This window comes from Salvia miltiorrhiza, unplaced genomic scaffold (assembly GCF_028751815.1).
Source record: "Salvia miltiorrhiza cultivar Shanhuang (shh) unplaced genomic scaffold, IMPLAD_Smil_shh original_scaffold_419_1, whole genome shotgun sequence".
In the NCBI taxonomy this organism is placed as follows: Eukaryota; Viridiplantae; Streptophyta; class Magnoliopsida; order Lamiales; family Lamiaceae; genus Salvia; species Salvia miltiorrhiza.
The window spans coordinates 258,499-282,944 of NW_026651545.1; the positions used below are offsets into that span (position 1 = coordinate 258,499).

General features: G+C 35.2%; 2 protein-coding genes across 3 annotated transcripts; both read right to left on the minus strand.

The window, feature by feature from the left end:
* Positions 1-1,369: 1,369 nt before the first annotated feature.
* LOC131004531 (uncharacterized) lies at positions 1,370-9,725 on the minus strand. Its single transcript, XM_057931237.1, has 9 exons — positions 9,251-9,725; positions 9,001-9,048; positions 3,526-3,585; positions 2,863-2,946; positions 2,640-2,744; positions 2,225-2,338; positions 2,024-2,124; positions 1,808-1,919; positions 1,370-1,620 (listed from the first exon to the last, which is right to left on the minus strand). The coding sequence occupies exons 1-9, from the start codon at positions 9,656-9,658 to the stop codon at positions 1,492-1,494; spliced, it is 1,161 nt and encodes a 386-aa protein (XP_057787220.1). The 5' UTR covers positions 9,659-9,725; the 3' UTR covers positions 1,370-1,491.
* A 3,178-nt stretch (positions 9,726-12,903) lies between these two features.
* LOC131004533 (peroxisome biogenesis protein 22-like) lies at positions 12,904-18,368 on the minus strand. 2 transcript variants are annotated; one of them, XM_057931239.1, is made up of 9 exons: positions 18,045-18,368; positions 17,478-17,705; positions 17,351-17,398; positions 16,394-16,450; positions 16,206-16,307; positions 15,251-15,316; positions 14,824-14,925; positions 13,701-13,814; positions 12,904-13,614 (listed from the first exon to the last, which is right to left on the minus strand). In XM_057931239.1, the coding sequence occupies exons 1-8, from the start codon at positions 18,135-18,137 to the stop codon at positions 13,710-13,712; spliced, it is 801 nt and encodes a 266-aa protein (XP_057787222.1). In that variant the 5' UTR covers positions 18,138-18,368; the 3' UTR covers positions 12,904-13,614; positions 13,701-13,709. The 2 variants fall into 2 exon arrangements, with proteins under 2 accessions (XP_057787222.1, XP_057787221.1); XM_057931238.1 differs by having other exon boundaries at positions 13,696-13,814.
* Positions 18,369-24,446: the final 6,078 nt, after the last annotated feature.

Consider the following 24,446-nt stretch of genomic DNA (forward strand, 5'->3'; position numbering starts at 1 on the left):
TGGTTGACTCAGATCCGGCGATAGGTTCGGATGCTCAGCAATTTTCACCCAAATTCAGAAAACCAATTCTCAAAATCAAATTTCGAAAATTTCTAATTCCAAATTAAATTTCATTTTCGAAATCAGATTTCAAAAATCAAATAATTAACCCATAATTAATTAGAACATAAAACAATTATAAATCGAGCCCCGGGCTCTGATACCACTGTTGGAAATCCTTGACATCATCTAATGATACGCAGCGGAAATAACAGTCAAGGAAAATATCTAGATTTACAATTGATTCATGTGTAGAGATTACAAACACACAACAACATTTAGAATAACTTACTTGTTGTGTAGCAAACAATCTTGTAGCAATTCTTCTAGCAATTCCTGCAGTTGAATCCACTATTATGGTATCCACGCATATTGCAGATTCGATGCAGGAACAATTCCCGATGCACAATTCAATCATCGAAAGCTAGGAAATCTCCGATTGAATTCTATAGTGCTCTAAGTGTTTTGTCTCTTGTAATTTTTACGTATCTCACGTGTGTTCATCTCACAGACAAAAGAAATATATTCCTATTCTTATAGGAATAAGACACACGCCTGTAAACTCTAGGTTAAACAGGCCGGGCTTTTCTTTTGTCTCCAATTAATTAATCCAATAGTCAAACTATTTACTAATCAATTAAAGCTATTAGAATATATAAAATATATCCTAATCTAGTCCATATATCTTTCAGATTCGACCCTCTCAAGCCGTAGATGCAATTTATAAAATTTACAATTTTTGATATATTTTTAATTTTAGTTATTGTAATTTTCAAATTTAAATCTAATGAAATTTTCTATGTTTATTTGATTTAAAATTCAATTTTTCTTTTTTGTTGAAATAGAATCACATGTTGAAGAGAGGGTGCTTCTATAAATAGGTGGCTCTGCAGAGGCTTCTATAAATAAGTCTATTTTTTGAATTTGATTAAATTACCTCGATTTGACAAATCCGAAGTTCAGCCAATTTGTGAATTAAATAAAAACTAGACTTTGCTTCCATGCATTGTAGCATAATTATATTATACTCTCTTCGTCCCATAACAAGTGTCCTAATTTATTTCGTCCCATAACAAGTGTCCTAATTTGTTTCAATATGAAAATTTAGGTGAATATGATTAAAGAGTAGAAAAATAAAAATTGGTGGAACCCACTTTTGTTTTGTTAGATGAATAGAATTAAAGTAGAGATTATAAAAGATAAAATGTCAAATGTGATGAAGCCCGCTTTCTTATTATACTTGTTATGGATAGTTCAAAAAGAAAACTAGAACACTTGTTATGGGACGAAGGTCGGGTGTCCATACAGTGCGGACGACCTAACAAAAATGTAAAGATATATGCTAATGAATTTGAAAGAAAATAAAAAAAAATGTAAAGAAATATGGTAACAAATTTGAAAGAAAATAAAAGTATACAAAAAGAGATTTTTGTTTCATGAGAAGGAAAAGAGTTATTTCTTGATGGAGAGATAAATGCCAGAAATTATAGCAACTCCAGCGACTGTTACTCCAATAGAACTAAGTATCTTGGTCACTGTTATCGTCTTTTTTTCAATTGGCATGCTCAGAAGTTGCTTCACCTAAAACATTCAAGAGAGTAAAGTTACATCGGGCCGATATAATTGAAATCACAGCATAGAACGATCAATTAAGCCGAGTTAGAACAGCGGGGCATTATTTAAGAAATCGCGATTTCTCCTATGTAGAAGGTGAACATCAAGTAGAGAATCTGAACAATGTAATCAACGAATGGCATAATTTCTTTACCTCAACTGGTTGTTTCCAGTTCTTCTGGATTCCTGGTAAGTGGCCCTTTCCCACAACGGCTACCACCGAGTTATGTTCACGTGCTACTTTAAGTAATGTGGCTGACATATATCTACATACGGCAATATGGAATGAAAACAATCAAACATGCAATATTACAAGGATAAGAAACATAGAATATAATAGAGAAGAATTAGAAAGCATGAGAATACTAACTGGTCGCGCTCATGGACGAGGGTTTCCATGAGAGTGGGAAACTTCTTGCTCATCTCCTGAATTACTAGAGTTAGCATGTCAACATCGTCCATTTCCTTCAGCTACACAAAGGAAAAATAGACCTATTAACATCAGTAAAGTTCACTTCTCCAGATACAAGGAAGATAATATATGCCAGTCTTATACGGTGAGTTAGTATACCGTCTTGGCAAGATCTTCTGGGCTTGGCAAGAAAACTGCTTGAAACAGCAACGCGTACAATAATTTTGTCTTGTGCCAAAGAGGCATCTTGGCCCATGTTCTCCGCAACGTAATCTACCAACGAAGAAAAAACTAGAAACTGAAAAGGAAGAAAAGCTTAAACAATACTAACAACGAATCAAATTTAATCGTGCATGATTTTCTGGCTACAGGCAACGGAAAGGGATGACACAACTTGCTACTATTAATTAAGAGAAAAACATTATTGTAAACAAAACTCGATAGCCAGCAACAGCTGTTCATAATGCACAAACAGTATTGACTACGGAGGTAGAAACAGCAACAACAAAGCTAGCAAATTTGCCCAAATTGGGTTCTGTGTTACTTTAGAATAGTAAAATGAGAAGAAAAGTACCTGAACAGGTCGATCGCCCAGTATAACCCTGCCACCATATTTCATGGCTTCTTCATATGCCACTCGAAACTCTGCACCGGGCAGAACTTCAAGTTTACTAGCGACCTAGAAAAAGGCAGATCATAGAAAAACTATAAAGTCGCCAGATTTATCTGTTGTTTGTTGAAGCCAAAACGAGAAGTTTCTCTAGTAAGTTAGCATAAAATGAAAAACAGAATCATGCCTTAGCAAGAAACCAGCTGTAGAGTATCCCAAAAAGATTTTGTTTTTTCTTCCACATGTCCACCATTTCTCCCATGGTCGGCACCTGCAAAATATGGCTTATTTGTGAATTTGAGTTAACCATGAGCATATAAAAGAACCATCATCATGTATTGAATAAGGTATGAGAAAGTCAGATTACGGAAGCGTTCATACAAGTCGAGATCATTAGTTGCTGTTCTGAAAGTCAAAGGTGACCTCTTGTGATTAAGTTAATTCTCAGAGTCTATTGAGCAACAAGAATACAAGAAGCTTTCTATTCAAGTCTAGCTGCCGATCTCACCGAGTATCTATTTCAGTATCACCGAGTATCTATTTCAGTATCACCTGGCCTTATAGGACTTGAAACAAAGTTCACAAGAATTCATTGTGCTAATTATCTTCTCAAATCAATCATTCAGCCATATGACATTAAATTCATAGAGAGTAAAGGGTCATTGCAAGTAGTTCTAACTTCTCTCACCTCAGACGAAGCTTGGGTCCTATACATGTACATCTTCAAGAAACCGAGCAAAAGCAGACTACATGGCTCTAAAGCTATCATTTCATAATATTTATTGACTAATCACAAACACTGAACTCAATTAATTCTACAGAGAGAATAGAAATACAAATACAGACCAACCTTCAAGTTTTGCGGCGTAAGAATCGCAACGCGACTAGAGCACAGCTCCAAAAAGACAACCTGCAATAGACACATAACATTGCTATTTTGGGTAGTGACAAGGAAAATGGGGCATAATAATAATAGCAGAAGACCTCAAAGTACATGTTGTGACAGAATAGGATTATAGAACACAAACAAGAATAAAACGTAAAGAAGACACAAATTTACGTGGTTCACCAAAATGGTTACGTCCACGGGCAGAAAAGAGAACGGATATATATATGTGGAGATATACAGATACTGATTTATGGAGAAGAAACAGATTTACAGATAAGCTATGAAGCAATGTCTTGCTTAAGCTTGTGTTGGGATTGTTCTGGTGGTTTTTCTTTCCCTCGGCACTAATGCCTTATATAGGCAGAAAAACTAATTAAACAAATCCACAATTGCATGCCACCAACCATTTCAACAATTGCATGCCACCAACCATTTCAACAATTGCATGCCACCGAAAGCAATTGTGGATCACCAACCATTTCCTTTTTCCACAAAGGCTGCCAAGGAATAAATCAAGACAAATCAACAAATCTCCACCTTGACTTGAAGTTTCCTTGCAGCTGCATCATTACAATGCCAGATTAACAAATTCCCCCCTTTTCTGCCTCAGAATTGCCCTCCTTGGGCAACTAACATCTAGTGATGTTTAGCAAGTCCAAACAATGTCGAAACTTGCTATGTGGGACCGGCTTGGTGAACATGTCAGCAGGATTATCAGCGGTACCTACTTTCATCACCTTAATTCTCTGCTCATTTCTCAGAAAATGAAACCTCACATCAATATGCTTGGTTCTCTCATGATGGACTTGATCCTTGGTCAAACATATTGCACTCTGACTGTCACAAAACACAGTAACGTGATCATGATGTAGACCAAGGTCACCAATAAGTCCTTTCAACCAGATTCCCTCTTTAGTAGCTTCTGTCAACGCCATGTACTCTGCTTCAGTTGTAGAGAGAGTAACTGTAGCCTGCAAAGTTGCCTTCCAACTAACAACAGAACCACCAAGAGTGAAAACATAACCAGTCATAGATCTCCGACTATCAACATCTCCAGCATAGTCAGAATCAGAATAACCAGTTACATAACAGTTAGCATCACCTCCATAAGTGAGACCAACGTCAGACGTACCTTTGAGATACCGGAAAATCCTCTTCACAGCTTGCCAGTGTTCCTTTCCAGGTTTTCCCATGAACCTGCTGACAACACTAACAGCATGTGCAAGATCTGGTCTAGTGCAGACCATAGCGTACATCAGACTCCCTACTGCATTAGCATATGGAACTCGGGACATGTACTCCTGCTCAGCTTCAGATTTCGGTGCATGATTAGCGGATAAATGAATATTTGCAGCACTTGGAGTATCAATGGGCTTTGCGGTAGACATGCCAAATCTTGACAAGATCTTCTGAATGTAGCTCTTCTGTGACAAGAAAAGCTTATTCTTTTCCCTTTCCCTTTGTATCTCCATGCCCAGAATTTTCTTGGCAGCACCCAAATCCTTTATATCGAACTCAGCACTGAGCAGATCTTTCAACTTCTGAATATCAGATTTGGACTTCGCAGCTATAAGCATATCGTCCACATACAGGACGAGGTAGATCATGGAACCGTCATCAGCTTTGTTGTTATACACACAACAGTCATATGGACTCCTGTTGTATCCCAACTGGATCATGTAGCTATCAAACCTCTTATACCATTGCCTTGGAGATTGTTTTAGCCCATATAAGGACTTCTTCAACTTGCAAACAAAATCTTCCTTCCCCGGAACATGAAACCCCTCTGGCTGAGTCATGTAGATATCATCTTCGAGTATTCCATGTAGGAAAGCTGTCTTCACGTCCAGTTGCTCAAGTTCAAGATCCTGATGTGCTACTATTTCTAGTAACACTCTGATGGAAGTGTGTCTGACTACTGGTGAGAATATCTCATTATAGTCAACCCCCTCCTTTTGTGTGAACCCTCTTGCAACTAGCCGAGCTTTGTATCTCACACCCTCACCAGGTGTAGTCTCGTCCTTCCTCTTGAATATCCATTTGCAAGTAACTATTTTCCTCCCCTTAGGCCGTTTGACCAGCTCCCAAGTCAGATTCTTGGCAAGTGATTCCATTTCTTCTTTCATTGCAGCAAGCCATTGAGCCGACTCGCTGTCTGAAACAGCTTCTTTGTATGTCGATGGTTCACCTGCGTCTGGATTTTCCTCTTCAACCTCGTCAGCGACTTGTAATGCATAAGTCACCATATCCTCAAAACCGTACCTCTCAGGAGGTTTCACGCCTGTTCTCCTAGCTCTATCAAGAGCTATGCTTGTCTGGCGAGCTTCTGGATGAACATCTGAATTTGAGGTTTCAGATATTTCAGACGTAGTATGTTGATCTTCTCCACCTTGGAGTTGTGATTTACTCTTATCGAGAAAATCTTGCAGCTCCACCTGTTTATCAACACTACTACAATTTTCTACACCAATGGATTTTACAGTGGGGTTAAGCATAGAATTCTCAACAAAGACCACGTTCCTGCTTAAAATAACTCTATTTTCTACAGGTGACCAGATTCTATATCCCTTAACTCCATCCCCGAAACCAACAAATATACCCTTCTTAGCTCTTGGCTCTAATTTACCCTCACTAACATGATAGTAAACATTACAACCAAAAACTTTTAACAGCGAATAATCTGCAGGTTTATTAGACCATACCTCATAAGGTGTCTTGCAATCAATGCCAGTGTGAGGACCACGATTGATCAGATAGCATGCCGTGTTTACGGCTTCTGCCCAGAATCTTCTAGGCAAACCAGCATTCGAGAGCATGCATCTCGCTCTCTCCAGCAATGTCTGATTCATGCGTTCTGCCACACCATTCTGCTGCGGTGTATGTCGAATAGTGTGGTGTCGAGCAATCCCTGCATCTTTGCAGAACTCATTGTATTCAGACGAACAGAATTCCATACCATTATCAGTTCGCAACCGCTTTATCTTCTTCCCAGTCTGATTTTCCACCAACGCCTTCCACTGCTTGAACCTCTTGAAGGCTTCACTTTTGTGTTTCATGATAATTACCCAAGTCATTCTTGAGTAGTCATCAATCATAGACATAAAATATCTGTGGCCTCCAATAGACTCTACACGTGACGGACCCCAACAATCCAAATGAATGTAGTCGAGAGTCCCCTTGGTTTGATGAACGGCCTTCTTTGGAAACTTGCTGCGATGAAGCTTTCCAAACACACAATGTTCGCAGAATTCAAGATTCTGCACTTTGTGCCCAGAAAGAAGATCCCGTTTGGACAAAATTTGCATCCCTCTTTCTCCCATATGACCGAGCCTCATATGCCACAGCCTGGTCATGTCCTTGGTCTGAACTTCGGATGATGCAACATCAGCAGAACCTGTCACAGTGGAACCTTGTAGATAATACAAGGTACCACGTTTCAAGCCTTTCAGAACCACCTTTGAACCTTTACAAACATGCAAAACTCCACCTCGACCTTCGAAACTGAAACCCTTGTCGGCAAGGAGACTTAATGATATCAGTTTCTTCGTCATCTGTGGAACATGCCTGACTTCCTTCAAGGTGCAGAATTCCCCATCATTTGTCCGTATCCTGACTGAGCCCTTTCCAACCACCTTGCAGACAGCACTGTTGGCCATGGAAACATTGCCTCCATCTATTTGCTCATAGGTCGAGAAGAGCTCCCTCGTAGGACAAATATGGTATGATGCCCCAGTATCAAGAACCCACACATCATTACGATATGAGTGTTCTGCTGCAACTAAGGCCAGATCTTCTTCAGAATTTGTGTCATTTTCTGCTACAGCTGCAGAACCGCCGGCACCGTCTTGTTTCGTCTGCTTCCTCTTCTTAGGACAAGTATTTTTCCAGTGCCCTGGTTCTTTACAGTAGTTGCATAAGTCTTCAGGTTTAGGACCTTTTGAACCTTTATGGTTCGGCATCCCAGATTTCTTCCCAAATTTCTTCTGTCCTTTACCCTTGACAAACAGTCCGGATGCCTGGTTTTCTGTGATCGAGCCAGTTGCCTGGTGACGGTCCTCTCTGCTGTGGAGTGCAGATCGAACATCTTCCAGAGACAGACTATCTTTCCCAGTAATAAAAGATTCAACAAAATTCTCATACGACTCGGGTAAAGATACTAACAGTATTAAAGCAGCGTCCTCATCTTCTACTTTAACATCAATATTACGCAAATCTAGCAAAATTTTGTTTAATTTGTCTAGATGATCCCGAAGGGGTGTACCTTCCTGCATGCGTAATCGGAACAGGCGTTGCTTCAGGAGCAACTTGTTGGTTAGAGATTTCGTCATGTAGAGACTCTCTAACTTCATCCAGAGACCAGCGGCAGTTTCTTCATCAGCAACCTCGATGATAACATCGTCAGACAGACATAGCATGATCGTCGAGTGGGCCTTTTCTTCTCGGGTGTTCCACTCTTCTTTGTCATCAGAATTTGATTTATCTGATTTTGATTTTTCTGATAGAGGCGCCCACAATCCTTGTTGCTTTAGCAGAGATCGCATCTTGATCTGCCATAAGCCAAAACTATTTCTCCCGTCGAATTTGTCAACTTTTACGTTGAAAGCAGACATTCTTGATTTGCTCAAAAAAAAAAAAAAAAAATCCTAACAGAGCGGAAATGAACCTTGGTTCAAAAAACAAGGCTCCGATAAATTTTCACTATTCACGTGAATAGTAACAGCGAAAAATATCAGAAAAATATCTGCCACCAACGTGGCTCTGATACCAGTTTGTTGTGACAGAATAGGATTATAGAACACAAACAAGAATAAAACGTAAAGAAGACACAAATTTACGTGGTTCACCAAAATGGTTACGTCCACGGGCAGAAAAGAGAACGGATATATATATGTGGAGATATACAGATACTGATTTATGGAGAAGAAACAGATTTACAGATAAGCTATGAAGCAATGTCTTGCTTAAGCTTGTGTTGGGATTGTTCTGGTGGTTTTTCTTTCCCTCGGCACTAATGCCTTATATAGGCAGAAAAACTAATTAAACAAATCCACAATTGCATGCCACCAACCATTTCAACAATTGCATGCCACCAACCATTTCAACAATTGCATGCCACCGAAAGCAATTGTGGATCACCAACCATTTCCTTTTTCCACAAAGGCTGCCAAGGAATAAATCAAGACAAATCAACAGTACATTAAGAAGGCGTTTACTTTTAATGATTGTGTATTTTTATCCTTGTTACTAGGATTTCTCCAATCCTATCATTTCAATAAGATATGAATTAAACAAAATTAGCTCAAGTTATAGAAATTATCAAGGGTCTTGGGATATCCAAATTTCCAATCCATGACGCAAACAATGAATTATCATATACTACCACTAAGAGAAAAGAGTATTAGTACATAGTAGTTAAATCAATCAAAAGAAAAGCACCTGGGGTTTCAAGAATTCTATCACAGCCTGAACTTCTTGGCAAGATTCCTGAAAATGACAGAGCAATTCCCTTAAGCTATTCTGATTTAATAACCAATTTCTATCCGAACAATGCAACAAAATTCCCAGAAGTAATCAGAAGGAGAAAAACAGTTGGAAAATGGTAAAAAGAGCTGATTCAGATCTAGAAATTAAACTGTATAATCATGGAAATCTCAAAACAAATACATCAAAATAACACCAAAATTACCGTAGAAACGTGGGCGGTTCCAACCAAATATACATCGCAGACGCCGCCGTCCGCAGCCGACTCGCACGTGAGCATAGCCACACTCCTCGAGAGCTCCGGTGGCAGCACTCTCCTCTCATAACTGCTGTAACTGTCACTAATCGAGCTGCCATTTGCAGGCAGAGCCTCGTCGTCTTCGCCGAGGATCGTACCATCCTCTCCGACGTTCACAAAATCATCGATCCCGGCGGTCGCGGCCGGAGACGGAGGGTCCATTGTGAGGCGGCGGGAGGAGTGCTTGATGGCAATAGATCTGAACTGTGGACTGAGGCGGAGCGACCGTTTCGAATAAGGGCCGGCGGCGGTGGCGGTTGCGGTGGCGACGGCGAGCAGATGACTTAGCGAAATGAGTCGGTTTATTCCGTACATAAGTCGCAGCTACTTTCAATTTGGGGATAAATTGTGCGCATTTCTAACTCAAAAACCAAAATTATATTGCATATCAATATTACCAACTTTAACGTCCACGAGCCTAGCTCAAGTTGCAAAGCTTAGTCACCAAAAAATTCTTTTTTGTGAGAGATCTTGAGTTTAAATTTTATAATAATAATTCTTTCACTAAATATCATAATTAATATGGGATGTTTTAAAAAATTATATTTATTTTACAATCTATAAATTTAATTAATATTATACGAATTTAATTATTACTAACTCCATGATTTTCGATTGAACGTCCACAAAAAATATACTTTCTCCGTCCCGATTCAAAATATTATATAAATTTATTAATTATGTGTACGAATTATTTATTTATTTATATAAAAATATTTTTTATTATATTAATGGTTTATTATCATTTGTTCAAAATGAATGACTTAAATTATTTGTTTTATAATCTATAAATTTAATTAGTATTATATGGATTTAATTATTGCTAGCTCTATGATCCCCAATTGAGCGTTCACAGAAAATATACTCCCTCCGTCTCGATTCAATAGATGACCAAGCCTTGAACACGGATGTTAAGAAATGAATAATTTATAATAAAATAGGAGAGAGAAAGTAATTTTTGTTAATGATATATGTGTCTAAAAAGTAGTAGAAAGAGATAAAGAAAAGATAATTATGTATGATGTACAATGACATTTGGTGTAAACAATGAGTTATATGAGGATATTTGTTATGTATTAAATTTTCATTATAGGAAGTGACCTATTAAATTGGGACGTCTGAATAAGAAAATACGGCCTATTGAATTGGGACGGAAAGAGTATCATTTTTTTTGGGACATTACCCTACAGTACTTGTTAAATTTATTATTATACTCATTAAGTTGATAATATTGTTATTATTTGATGGATAAATTTATCATAAGAAAAGGAGGGCTAACAAAAATTTATGTCTTTAAATGTCTTCTTTCTTTTCCCACATTTTATAGAAAACAGAATATCACTATTTTTTCTTCCTTATTTTCATTTTAAGGAGTGATAATATTATCCTTCCATTATATTTATATTTTTGTTGCAACTTACACCTAAGAGGGTGCATATTACTCCCTCCGTCCGCCAAAATTATGTCACAATTACTATATCGGGCGTCCGCTAAGATTATGTCACTTTCCTTTTATGGCAATGGTCCCACCATCCTCTTTAATATTTTATCCTTACTAACACTCTTTATTTACAAAAAAACCACTCAAAATTCAATCTCAACCACCCATCTCATAAAGTGGTGGGACCCTTTCTCCACTACATCAAAATCATCACCAATTTTATTAAATCACGTGCCCAAGCAAATTGTCATAATCTTGGCGGACGGAGGGAGTAATTTTTTCCTTCTTAGACTTCCGAGTTTCTAAAATACTCCTCATCATCAGAAGTTAGACCCACATCAGGTGAATTTTCGATCGCCAACTAAGTTCTAATTTCTTCGTAAGTGAAACTCAGATGCAAATTGCAACAAACATATAAATTCATGCATTTTTTTACTTAATTGAAAGTTCAAGCGAAAATTACAACTTTTTCCAAAGTTTGTACGTGTATTTTTTTTTGTCATAACTCCTAATAAGTACTCCCTCCGTCTACCAAAAGTGTAAAATTGGTGATAATTTTTATGTAGTGGAGAAAATGTCTCACCATTTTTTGAAATGAGTGGTTGATATTGAATTGAATGTGGATTTTTTGTAAATAAATGGTATTTATAAGGATAAAAGATAAAGAAAAGATGTGAGACCATATTCAAAAAAGAAAAGTGTCATACTTTTGGTGGACACCCAAAATGACAAAAGTGTCATATTTTTGGTGAACAGAGGTAGTACTATCTTTCAGAAAAGCAGTTGCTATATTAGTTTGTGTTTTTGCTATATTTTGTTGTGAATTTTGGTCCCCAACTCTATATATACATGGATTGGTTAGGTAAAAACTACTAACTGAAAATGTACTACACTAAACGTATAAAATAATTATATTCGTTGTGAAATGGAGTACGCTCGAAAAAGAAAAAGAAAATTGCTCATGATAAAATTCAAACTAAGGTGTTGCATTTATTTATTTATAGAGGACGTTCATATGAAACCTTTTTTAAAATCTCATGCAGGAAACTTTGACGAGTGAATGCAACACTTGAATTCAAATCTCATGATAAACATTTTTTTTAAAGTGTAGTTAATTTTACTGTGAATACAATATGTTTAGTGAAATTCTGCAATTTTTACTTTTTTACAATCTGGTATGAAACGTTTCGAAGTTTTATTAGAAATATAGAAAGATCCAAATTCCTGACATCAGAAAATCAACATGGCATATTGGATCCAATTAGTATAGTATAAAAACTTAAATTCACCATCAATAGTATCACAAATTGTAAATTATTGCATAAAAACTCAAATTTTCAATCAAAAATATTCTAAATTATAAATTATAACATCAAAACTCAAATTCACAACTAAATATATCCTAATTATAAGTTAGAGCATAAAACTCGAAATACAATCAAAATTATTTGTAATTGTGAATTACGAAGATAAAATAGTAAGTATAATTATTTTTAATATTTTATATTAATAAGTACTCCATCCGTCCCAACTTTTAGTATTCAATTTTTCTTTTTTGGTCGTCCTACATTTTAGTATCCATTTCTATTTTTAGTATGAGTAAGTGGAACCCTTACTCCACTTTAATTATTTTAACATTTACATATCACATAAAATGTGGAACTCTTATTCCACTCATAACACACTCAATCATTTTATTAAAATTTGTGTCTCTCAACTGGATACTAAAAGCTGAGACGGAGGGAGTACTTTTTATTTTTACTATCTCGATTTGGAATTTAAAAATCTACTCTTATAAATATATCATTAAATATGAATTTGAATCTCTTGACCATCTCACGGTAAACTAGTCTCACACAAGATTAATAGTAATAATAATAATGAACCCTTACTTCAACATTGATTCTTTCTTAAAAAAGGATCAATAATGATTCTCCATTTCCACCCTTAATGACTCGAATCCTCGACCCATTGGAGGGGAGACGTCTTACCAACTGAACTACGCTTCGTTGTCTACTTCAACGCTGATTTTCCCTTCACTCATGTTACATAAATACAAAGCACTATTTAGTTGCAGTAAAATGGATTGGAAAAACACAAGAAAAGTGCTTCAACGATATCCCAACAAAGTATATGTATATAATGCAAAATACGTATGAAATACCCCTCATATCTATACAACCACCATTAACACAAAAGCAGCAGCTCAGTCTAGGCAAAGAGAAACAGTAAGGCAACATTAACATTCAAACTCCAATCAATCCATGTGATGCTCTACAAAGGCTTTCACAGACCAGCAACAAGAAAGTCGATAATCAACGGACAATCTCGAGCAAACAAATGGAAACGGGGCAGAGAGCGTGAGACAGATAAACTTTAACAAAAACATAACCTGGGAGCGCGCCTTTCATCCATACAGCCTTGTGCCGATCCCTCTCATGGCAGAGGGGGTCCAGCTAATGTTGATCTTTCCTGATGCATCAGACGAGGACATTGGGTTTCACCTCTCGATGAAACAGCAAACACAACACTAACACACGAATTTCCTAGGAAGGGCATTATGTGCTGAATGGACGCCAATCGGAATGGTATAGATGATGGTGATACGAAATACAACAGGGGTTAAATCCTAACACATGTTATAAGGTTGGAAAAACGGAACGAAGTTATTTCTAAGCATAATACACCGTATAAAAGTACACTGATGAAATTTTCTGAAGGCTTCAAGGACAAAAAGAATCAATTCTAGGTGAAGTTCTGTACTTGTTTGTATCATAAGGTTTCTCGCTTCTATGACTGAATTAAGTATTTTCCGTCTGAATATCAGCAACTGCAGGTGATCAACGAACAAACAATGTAACTACCATTGAACCCATAGAGAGAATAAAACTAAATCAATAAATAAAAATACCTTACTATTGCACATTAGACACATCCAAAGAATTGTTCCAAGGATGGAGCTGTGAAGACATTGGAGGCAGGTCGTTCGAGGTTGACAGATGAGACGTGAAGCTGATATTTTATGAATCTCTGAAAAATGATGTAGAAAACAATCAATTTCAAGCAATGCTGTGAAACAATCCTCCAAATAAACAAGTGGAAGAATGATGGATGAAGCATAACAAATACAACCAATTCCAAGCTATGATGTGAAACGATGTTTTCAAGAAACGAAGTTGGGGAATGTGAAGCATAAAAGCCATCCTACAAAGTTATATCTATCCATTTCCTCTAATAGAATTGTAGCATGCACAGAAACACAATGCAAATCATAATCTAACATCTTAATTCCATTTCAAAATGTGTATTTTGTTGAATATAGGATTTTCTTGAATTCGGCATCCCCTTCCAAGAAAGGATACATATTGTTTAGTATCAATGATAATATGACACTAATAATATTTATTCTGAAAAGAACATAGGTTAAACAATGCACAATAATAGACAGTATATCAATTAGTCAAGACATGTCTTCCCCTCTTTCCCGTCACAGCTCACATACCAGAGAGAGAAACACAACATCCACAGATAAGAGAACAGAGATTCAACCCTCCTGACTTAGGGGGAAAATCGTACAAGATATCCCCTTTCTTCAACTTAGATGAAAAGTCAAAACTGATTAATAAACTTATTGCAAGAATAAGAACTTGTTGATGGTCAAAATCAAGTAAGAAATACAATCTAAAATCTAAGCTTCAGATTACTTTAGACCAATCAATCAAAAGGACATCAAGCAACAAGCAGGTGTTTCTACTTTGTAATGACTAAAATGTACCATTGAAGGATATATCTAATAACGCACATTTCATGGATTCCTCTTGTTACGATATCCCACATCGGTTCCACATGAAAGTGTGGAATGGTGTATTGGAGGGGGTCAACCCTTTACCCTTGACCATGGTTTTGGGTTACGTTAGGGCTCCCTAACTTATATGTCTAACAATTTTCTTCAAGCTTTTATTAAGTTACCAAGATAAATACTTATATTTTGTTGAATAGAACAGAAGATAACAAAAGATAAGGAAGAGTTAGAACATACAGCTAACTGGGTAGTAATTTCAGGATTGGAGTCTATATGCCAATCTGGTTCCAATTGTCTGACAAAAGATGTCCGTCCATTCTCCGTGCCACAGAAAAGAACCTGCAAGCTCACTTCAGTTAAAGTAGTGTGTAGGCACTAGGCAGATGGAAAACATTAGATTTTCCAAACTACAAAATACTTAAAATTAGCTTACAAACTTACCTTGTGGACAAGAATAGGAACGTTTCTAACAACAATGTAATGCCACATAAAATGCACATTAATTTTCCGTAACTACATAAGCACATAACAATTTTTTTCAACTGACAACTTCCATTGTTGATTCTTCAAAAAGATAATCCCCTGCTAAATCATGTGGTACTCCAGATTATAGCTCAAAGGAGCATTTATATATTAAGAAAAATAAATGAAGGCCAACAGCTACCTTATCTTTGACTAAGCCACCTGATGTAAAAACCCCAGCATCTTCCAGAGCCACAAGGACTTTCTTCTGCAATGACAAAAAACTAATTGGTAATCTCGGAGTAAATTGCACCATATAGCAAACATAAAATGAAAAATACACCACATAATGACAAATAAGCAGCACAGACCAAACTTTGGAGTCGTGATGATTTGTTTCCGATTTATATAGGATCCAAGATAATATTTTCCTTGTAATTAAAAGGTAGTTCACAGTGCCAGCGAATGATACTAGCATGTCTCAATAAAAGATTATTGAAAGAGAAAAGTACCATCTCTTTGTTTTTTGTTTCCTAAAAGTTAAACAAACAAAAACAAAAAAAAGAACACCTTTTTAAAAAACCAAGAAGCCTAATTATTTGTTCATGTTCAATTGGAACCCAGAATAAATAAACCCAATAAATAGAGATTGTTTTAGAGGACTAGATTATAGAAGGAAGATAATTTCCGATATGAATGGATAGGCATCAATATTTAATCTAGCAAGTAGAACTGTAGAAGTATAACATGTCACCATCTAAATATAGCATGGTGAATACAACCATTCTTACAAAACAAAATTTGTTATAACAAAGCAACTATACAATCTATAAGAAATAAAAGTGGTGAAACTAAATTCAAGTGATCAATAACAGAAACTAGTTAAACTTTCTTTGTAAGTGAACCCCAGAAATAAATGTTTTTGAAAGCATACATCCTAATCTGATGTATGAGCACAAAGCATAAGCCAGGAAACAAAAAATAGGATTTCTGTGACACCATAATAAACAGGAAGAATGAGATGTAATTCCACATGATGGCTTGCAATATGTTGAAGTTCTTCACTGATCACAGATAAAAAAATCAACATTCACTAGAAAAAGACTTCCATCAAATGAAAATAAATGAATGGTAAACAAGAAAAGAGGATGCTTTACTTCACTCTCATCATCGAGAACCCTTTCCATCAGATAAAGATCGCAAAACTTTGTGATCTCAAGCAGCACCTCCAGCACAGATGATCTTACAGTCACTTGCTTCTGGAAAGAAATCCATTAACCACAAGAATCAGTGATTTGTAATAATGATTATCATATGCTATAGACTTGAAGATGAAGGTAACAACCTGTAGTTCCTCTGGAGTGCTCTCCTCAAGAATAACACCAAGCAACCTACACGTTACCTGCACAATTTAAGTAATGGAAAGAAAAGTTGAATGTGATTTACACGGGGGTAAGTATTTCATAAATCCCAAACCACAGTATTACTGAGTCTGACATTAATCAGACGTTTAACACCATTTGTATTATAGTAACCCAAAAAATTGCTTGATTCAGACACAAAACACACACAGAGAGACCATCAAACTTGATTGATAATTGACAGAACGCCTGTCCCTAACAGACCAAAAATGCAACAGCATTTCAGCTATGGGGCATGAATCTTGAACACCATGGTTTATTATGACGAGATTGTCATTTAGTTAACTATATAGTGAAATATCATCTGAATAGAGATGATAACCATATGTTAGGCAGCATTTCTTGAGCCGTACAACCATCTCAAAGTTTCCTAATAAAAATTCTCCAAGTAACTTAATTACCACAGTCAGTCTAGGAAAGTCTTTTCATGGCTTAAAGTTACCAAAAAGTCCGTCCATCTTATTTTCTACGAGCTTTATTGACCTCAAAAATGGTCCTAACTCCTAAGTGGCCCAAAATCAATTTTTTTCAACTTTTAGAGATCTATCAAGTTATCAACTATACAACACAACAATAGCAGAATGCTAGTACAAGTCATCCCAAATTAATGGTTCATTAAAATGTGAACAATACACCATATCAAACTATTCGGATTATATTTTAAGGAAGCATAAATATATTAGGCAAAGATAAAGTTAAAACAAAACAAGAAAGAGACTCCAATGTTCGAAAGTTCAGTAAGCACATAACACATATCAAATGCACAGACTAGAAAAAGAACATTCTTCCTGTATTAGGAATACAAGTCCTGCTATTGCTTTTAAGTAGTGATTGGCTACACTGCCAATGAAAAGCAGATAATCTAGCGTTCGAAATATTACCTTCCTTCCTTCACTCAACCTTTGCCTAACAATTTGTCCAAGGGTCGGCTGCAGTGGGATTAAAAAAAATGTCACTCTTGCTCTTCCCCAGCAATGTATAACTGAAAAAAACGAAGAAAAACCCTACCTTCACAGGCTGAAAGAACTCATCGATAACATTCTGGGTTGTTGAATCCCCTGAAGGATTGCTAGCCCCCGAGGACGAAGCATTCACTGTCTCAGAACTACTAACACCTGAACTACTCGCCGACCGTTTAGGTTGCCTTCTTTCAGGTTCACTAGGTGTTCTCAATAGTCTCCAAGTAAACACTAAAGCAAATGCTAGCCCTGCTATGGCCCCAACTGATCGTGAATCCTGCAACACATTCGACACATCATTTGGCCAAACATTCTGATCTTTTGTTAGCCAAACAAATTCCAAAGCAAGAAATAAGCTCGCAGTTTTTAACATAATCAAGCAATCAAGCCTCCGTATACCAATTTAGTCGTTTTTATACATAATAAAATTAACTGATCCTCACTTTATTACAGTTTACACCAGCATCCAATCTTGGGAAAGAGCCCCACAAAACAGATAGCTCGAATCGCAAATTCATAAACAGAAACGATGCCCGGTAATTAGCAATAAGTCAAGAAGAAACGGGAATCAACAAACAATTAAACGAAAATTAGATGAGAGATAATCAAAACGCACCAGGTCGCGGGGGAAATTGGAAAACTTGAGGGAGAGAAAAGCTCCAACGCGTTTGATCAACTGCAGAAGATCGTCCTTGGGATTATCAGCCATCGCGATTTCACGGAGATTTCAGCTCTGCCTATACCAATTGATAAAAAACGGATTGAAACCCTCGTTGCTCGCGCTAAAATTGAAGTTGCATTTGTAGCAGAATGATTTATTGCAGAGTGGCGAAGGATAGCAGATCGAAAGAGAGAAGAGAGACTGCAGAGGGGTCAATTTGTTATTTTTGTTAGTTTGGATATCTGAAAGAAAAAAAAGGAAAAGAAAAGGATTTCTTTCGAGGGTTAATTGCCCATAAATACACCACCTTTCCTTGAATTCTACAATTTCACATCACCTTTAAAATTCGCCCATAAATACATCACCTTTCCTTGAATTCTACAATTGCACATCACCTTTAAATCCGCCCCAAAATACATCACCTTTATATTTTTTCTGTTTTTACACATGACTAAAAAATCCTCAAGAAATAAATTAAAGTGTTTATTTATTTTTATAAAGAATTTTATTTTATTATATTTCCGCTGCTAAAAAGATATTTTAAATTTATATTTAACACTTTAATTAGATTAGGGTGTTACCACTTTAAATGACGTGGCTTCCAGATTGGTAAAACTGTGTCATTTTGAATGTTATGATCGTATGTGTTACCATATATTTTATTAACGTGGACAATAATTGCATGTTCCCACACTAAGTATACTATGTATGCTTATCCCATATTTAATATTTCAGGTAAATGACATTGGAGGTGCGTGGAGAATCGAATGGGCGCGTCGAACCTCTTTAAAAAAAATTAAAAAAAAAATGTTTCTTTCAAACTCATTATATTATTCATGTGGTACTTTTGATTATTGTAACTCTAAATTCCAAATTATATCAAATTCGTGTGAAATTTATTAAAATAAAAGTTTCATTTTATTTTCCTAATGTCATGACTTGTTTATTTTTTTAATTCAAGTTCTTTCTAAAAATTTATTCGAGAATTTATTTCTTTACGAAAATACTTATATATATATATATATATATATATATATATACGATTTTAAACTTTATAAAGAATTTTATTTTATTATATTTCCGCTGCTAAAAATATATTTAAATTTATAAATTAACACTTTAATTTATTTCTTGGGGATTTTTTAGTCATGTGCAAAAACAGAAAAAATATAAAGGTGATGTATTTTGGGGCGGATTTAAAGGTGATGTGCAATTGTAGAATTCAATGAAAGGTGGTGTATTTAGGGACGGATTTTAAAGGTGATGTGCAATTATAGAATTCAAGGAAATGTGGTGTATTTAGGGGCAATTAACCCTTCTTTCAATAATAAATAAAATAAAATGATTTATATTTGCCTTTTAATTAGAAAAAGTTTTGTGAGATGTTGACCTCATCGTCGCTACCCTCGCCAAAACTTTCTTTTTCTGTCTCATTTTAAATATCTTATTTTTTGTTCTCAAATTTTATTTGGAATATTTTATATTTTCTTTATTTATAAAATATTTGTCACATTATAAATAACACAAATTTTAATAAAATATGAATAGAATTACTATTGAATTAAAAGTCCCACTTACAATGCAAGTGGAACTAGTCCGTTCTCCCGTGCGATGCACGGAGTCATGGAAACTTCTTAAATCTAACGGATCATTTCATGATCAGTTAGATTTTTTTTTTGGAGGGAAATGATCAGTTAGATTAATTAATATTGTAAGAATAGTTTTTGTTAATTAAATTATTTAAATTGTTTGAGTAATGTATTATACCAATATCTATTTTAAATATTTTTACTTGGAAAATGTATGTTAAAACTATTTTCATAAGATATGAATAGATGAAAATATTACTTTAATTCATATTTCTTGTTAATGTGATGCATGGTATGGTCATAGTATAATAAAATAGTGACAAATAAATCACAAAAATTAAAATGTGTAGTAGTAAAATATTATTGATTTTGAGATACTCCATTTTATATAACATTCATATTGGTAAAATTATAGAAAAATGACTTAATCTATTTTGTTCATTTTCCATTAGTTCAAAAAAAGGAAAATGCTTATTTATTTGTATCATAAAAGAGCATAAATATTGTTTAAAAACATGCATTTCCAAGATTACTATTATTTCATAAATTTTCATGTACCCATCGTTTCTTAAATCAATATTCACATCAAGTATTTTTACACAAATATTAATGAAGCAAGAAAAGTTTCATTCCTCAATTCCAAGCATAAATATGATTCTCATGAGAATGTAAAATACCTAATATTTATTTGTTCTTACAGAAATGATAATCTCAATTCAAGATTTTTTTTCAAATTTCACCACCGTTTTTGAAACTTCTCTAGAAAAGAGATTTCTAAGTTGAATCATATAGGAACCTTTATGCCATATCAATATATCATATTATTTTTCTTCTTATTAAATTGGCAAAATTGTTAAAAATACCTTTGTTCCTTACGAACCAAATTAAAGACGATATATATGATACAGAGAATGTAAGAAAAGGGAAAAAAAAGGAACAAAGATAAAATTGAAAAAAAAAATCAAGAAACTACCTCAACAAAAACATAACAAAACATAAGTAAACTTCTAGACTATGAAAGAACATATCATAAAAAGGCAACCGAGTAACATATACACATCAAGAATATGAGATTGGACTTAAGTATTACATTCGTGTTAATTTGCACCTGTGAAGCTTCAAAATGGTGATTGGTTTTTCTCAGTGCCTTACTCGTTTCATGTCAAGATTCAAGATCAATCAAAATTACTTTTAAATAAATTGAAGTTTACCAATCATCATCATACAAGCATATTATTTACATATATTGCGCATTTTAAAGTAAGCAACCAAGATAGAGAACCAACATTATGAGATCATTTGATAATTCAGTGAGAACAGAAGTCTTGCCCCCTCTTATATGTTACCTCACGGTTTATGTTAGTTCTAGATTGATCACAAATGTTAGTTTTAAAATGAATCACCATTCAAATCCCGAATGTAAACTGTCGGGAGCTTACCTTCATCTTATTGCATTTGGTGACATCATTGAAGCTTGTCAATAGGCAACTCTGTTTTTCTGTCATATCGTTGTTGGAAATAGATTCTTCTCAAACTAAATTTCTTATGTGTATATTTCAAACATTTTGTTGTCTTGACAAATAGCATTCAAGACAGTAGTATTTTGTGATTCTAACTTTGAATAATTACATAGGTAGTAATAAAGCTGTAGACAATTAAATTTGTCGTCGAATTAAATCGTGCCACGTGTAAATTCATGAATTAAATATTCAATTATATTTTCTATTTTATTAAATGGGATTTTATTCCTAATTAAATAGATATATATATATGATTAATATTTAATATAATGAATTAATGGGCTTATTGGCCACTTAAGGCCCAAAGGCCCATGCATGGAGGCCCAAAGCTCATAAAAGCCCATGAGGCCCATCTCTAAAGTCTATAAATAGAAGAGTGGGGTGCTCATAAATCATAACTTGAAGGAGTGTAAGATTGGAGAGGAGGAGAATTGGAGAGCTAAGAAGAATTCTACCAAGTGTAGTCTTGCAAGAATTCAACTCAAGATCTTCAAGTGTCTTCAAATCTTCAAAGTTCAAGAGTTCAAGAATTCCATTCAAGTCTTCAAATCTTCAAAGTTCAAGAGTTCAAGAATTCAACTCAAGATCTTCAAGTCTTCAAATCTTCAAAGTTCAAGAGTTCAAGAATTCAACTCAAGATCTTCAAGCCTTCAAATCTTCAAAGTTCAAGAGTTCAAGAATTCCATTAAAGCCTTCAAATCTTCAAAGTTCAAGAGTTCAAGAATTCCATTCAAGTCTTCAAATCTTCAAGTGTTGAAGCATTTTCAAGATCTTCAAGAAAACAATCAAGCATCCTTCAAATCTTCAAGATCAAAAGCTTCAAGGCTTCAAATCTTCAAGATCAAAAGCTTCAAGGCGTTCTTACAAATTTTAAGGACGTTCTTCTTCAAATCAAATCAACTCCGACGTGCAATTCAAAATCATGGCTTGAAGCCCTTTGGACTGTCGTCATCAAATCAAAATATTTCAAGAACCTTTGAGATTGTTCGAGAATCAAATGGAAGAGAAGAATCAGAGGATCACCTAGAGATTGCAACCCGCAAAACTCTATCAAATTCTATCAAATTATCTTTGTAGCGCGCTTTTGTATTTTCTTAAATTGAAATACAAAAATTTGTGTTTACAAAAGCATACCTGGGGAAAAGGCAGACTTGATTAGATCACTACACCAACAATATGACCACTTCATCGGAATATAGAGATCCATGTTTCACTTGTGTCCCTCCTCATTATATATGCATATTTGCTGTGTGTTTTAAGCACTCCGACAAATACTACCAGAACACCAAGAAAAGAATCACATGGCTTTCTCTTCGCTTTTGATTCACCTCCTATTACCCATGATTTTGAGCGTGTCTTATGAAACTCCTTCTAGCTATTACTATGCATTTTCGTATGCAGTTTACACAGATTGGGAGTGGACGTGTATATGAGAGGGAGAGAGAGAGAAAATGCTACTCTATAACAAAGTTATAAGAAATAATGTATTGGACATGGGTTTGAGGCTTTGAGCCATTGGTGGAGCTACAACGTGATCAATAAACTGTTTTTTCAAATATAACTATCAATTTTGGCCGGAAAAGAAAACTGCTAAAAACTGTGTTTTAATATAATATATATATAGATAAATAGATATATAGATATAGATTAATTAAAATAGATATAGATTTGTCCTTTATACGTTGTTTTATTTGCTAAATTAATTGTCACAAACTGTGTTTTCATATAATATATAGATTGTATGAACTCTACTACTATAAATGAAAGTCACAAGTTTTTTATGCACAGATCAAAAATAAAATTGTGACAAATTTTTCAATGACATTGTTGTGCCCAAAAAATATCACTCATAGCATAAAGTTAAAGAATAAGACTGCGAAAATATAACACATGAAGATTGCGAAAATATAGAGAACTTTTGTATTGAATATTGCGTAAGGCTTTGAAACATTGAGAGCTTGTGAATAATGATTTTACAATGAGATTTTACATGTATAGGCTAAAATATCATGAATCATAGTAGGAAAATGACTCATTTTAGACTTATAATTGGACTATAACATTTGATATCTATCTTGTATTTTACCTTGATCTCCTTCATGTCGAAATATGCGGAACTCTTTGGATAAGGTTGGATCCGGAAGCATTGTTTCCGGAGAATTTGAACCGAATCTATTTTGATATTTTTATTTTCAAGGGATGCATATTTTTGTCCTCATCTGACGTAGAGAGTATCAAATTAAATACTAAAAAGAATATATAGACTATCTTTTTGTTGCATATACTTCTTTCTTCCTTTAAAATACAACTAGTACACCCACCCCTGCGATGCACAAAGTCATTATAACTTCATTTCATTTAGATTAAAAATTCAATTTATTAATCATGCTTAAATACAATTTATTCATGAGACAATCAAACTCAATTTTTTGATCAATGATCTATAATATCTACAAACACTAAATTTCAATTTCAATTGTGTAAACTTTTTTCTCCTCGTTGAGAACCCTAGTTTTTTCTCAAAGGTTTTTTTTGTAATCTATGAAAAAGCACATGGCGGCTCAAGATCTGTCAAACGAAGATGATGAACTGCTCATCGATGATGAGGTCACGGGCGATTCAAATGTAACTGTGGATCTTTGTTTGGTGGGTCGTTTTCTCACTGAACAACCCATCAATTTCAATCTCATGAGAAGCCGACTTGCAAGTGTGTGGTGATCGGGGAAAGGGATTTTTGTCAAAGATATAGGGAAAGGACGCTACATATTTCAATTCTTTCACGAGATTGATCTTCAACGTGTCTATGATGGTGGACCATGGGCTTTTGGAAAATTTTCCCTTATTCTTCATCGTCTGAAACGTGGGGAGTTTCCTCTGAATGTACCCTTGGATGTTCTACCCTTCTAGGTGCAGATACATGATCTGCCGGAGGGGTATATCACGGAGGGAGTGGGGCATCTGCTTGGAAATTTTATTGGTACGTTCATGGAGTTTGATACTACTAACAACACTGGGGTTTGGCGGCAGTATATGCATGTGAGAGTGGGTGTCCGCGTCAGATCCACTTAAAAGGTTCAAAAAACTCAAACAAAAGATGGAACTAAGTTTGTGGCAAACTTTAAATATGAGAGATTGAATATTTTTTGCTTTCTCTGTGGTCGTTTGGGGCATTCTTTGTGATTTAATTTTCAAGCTGGGGATGAAGGAGGCTAATCGGGAGTGGGGAGTCTGGTTGAAGGCGACGGATC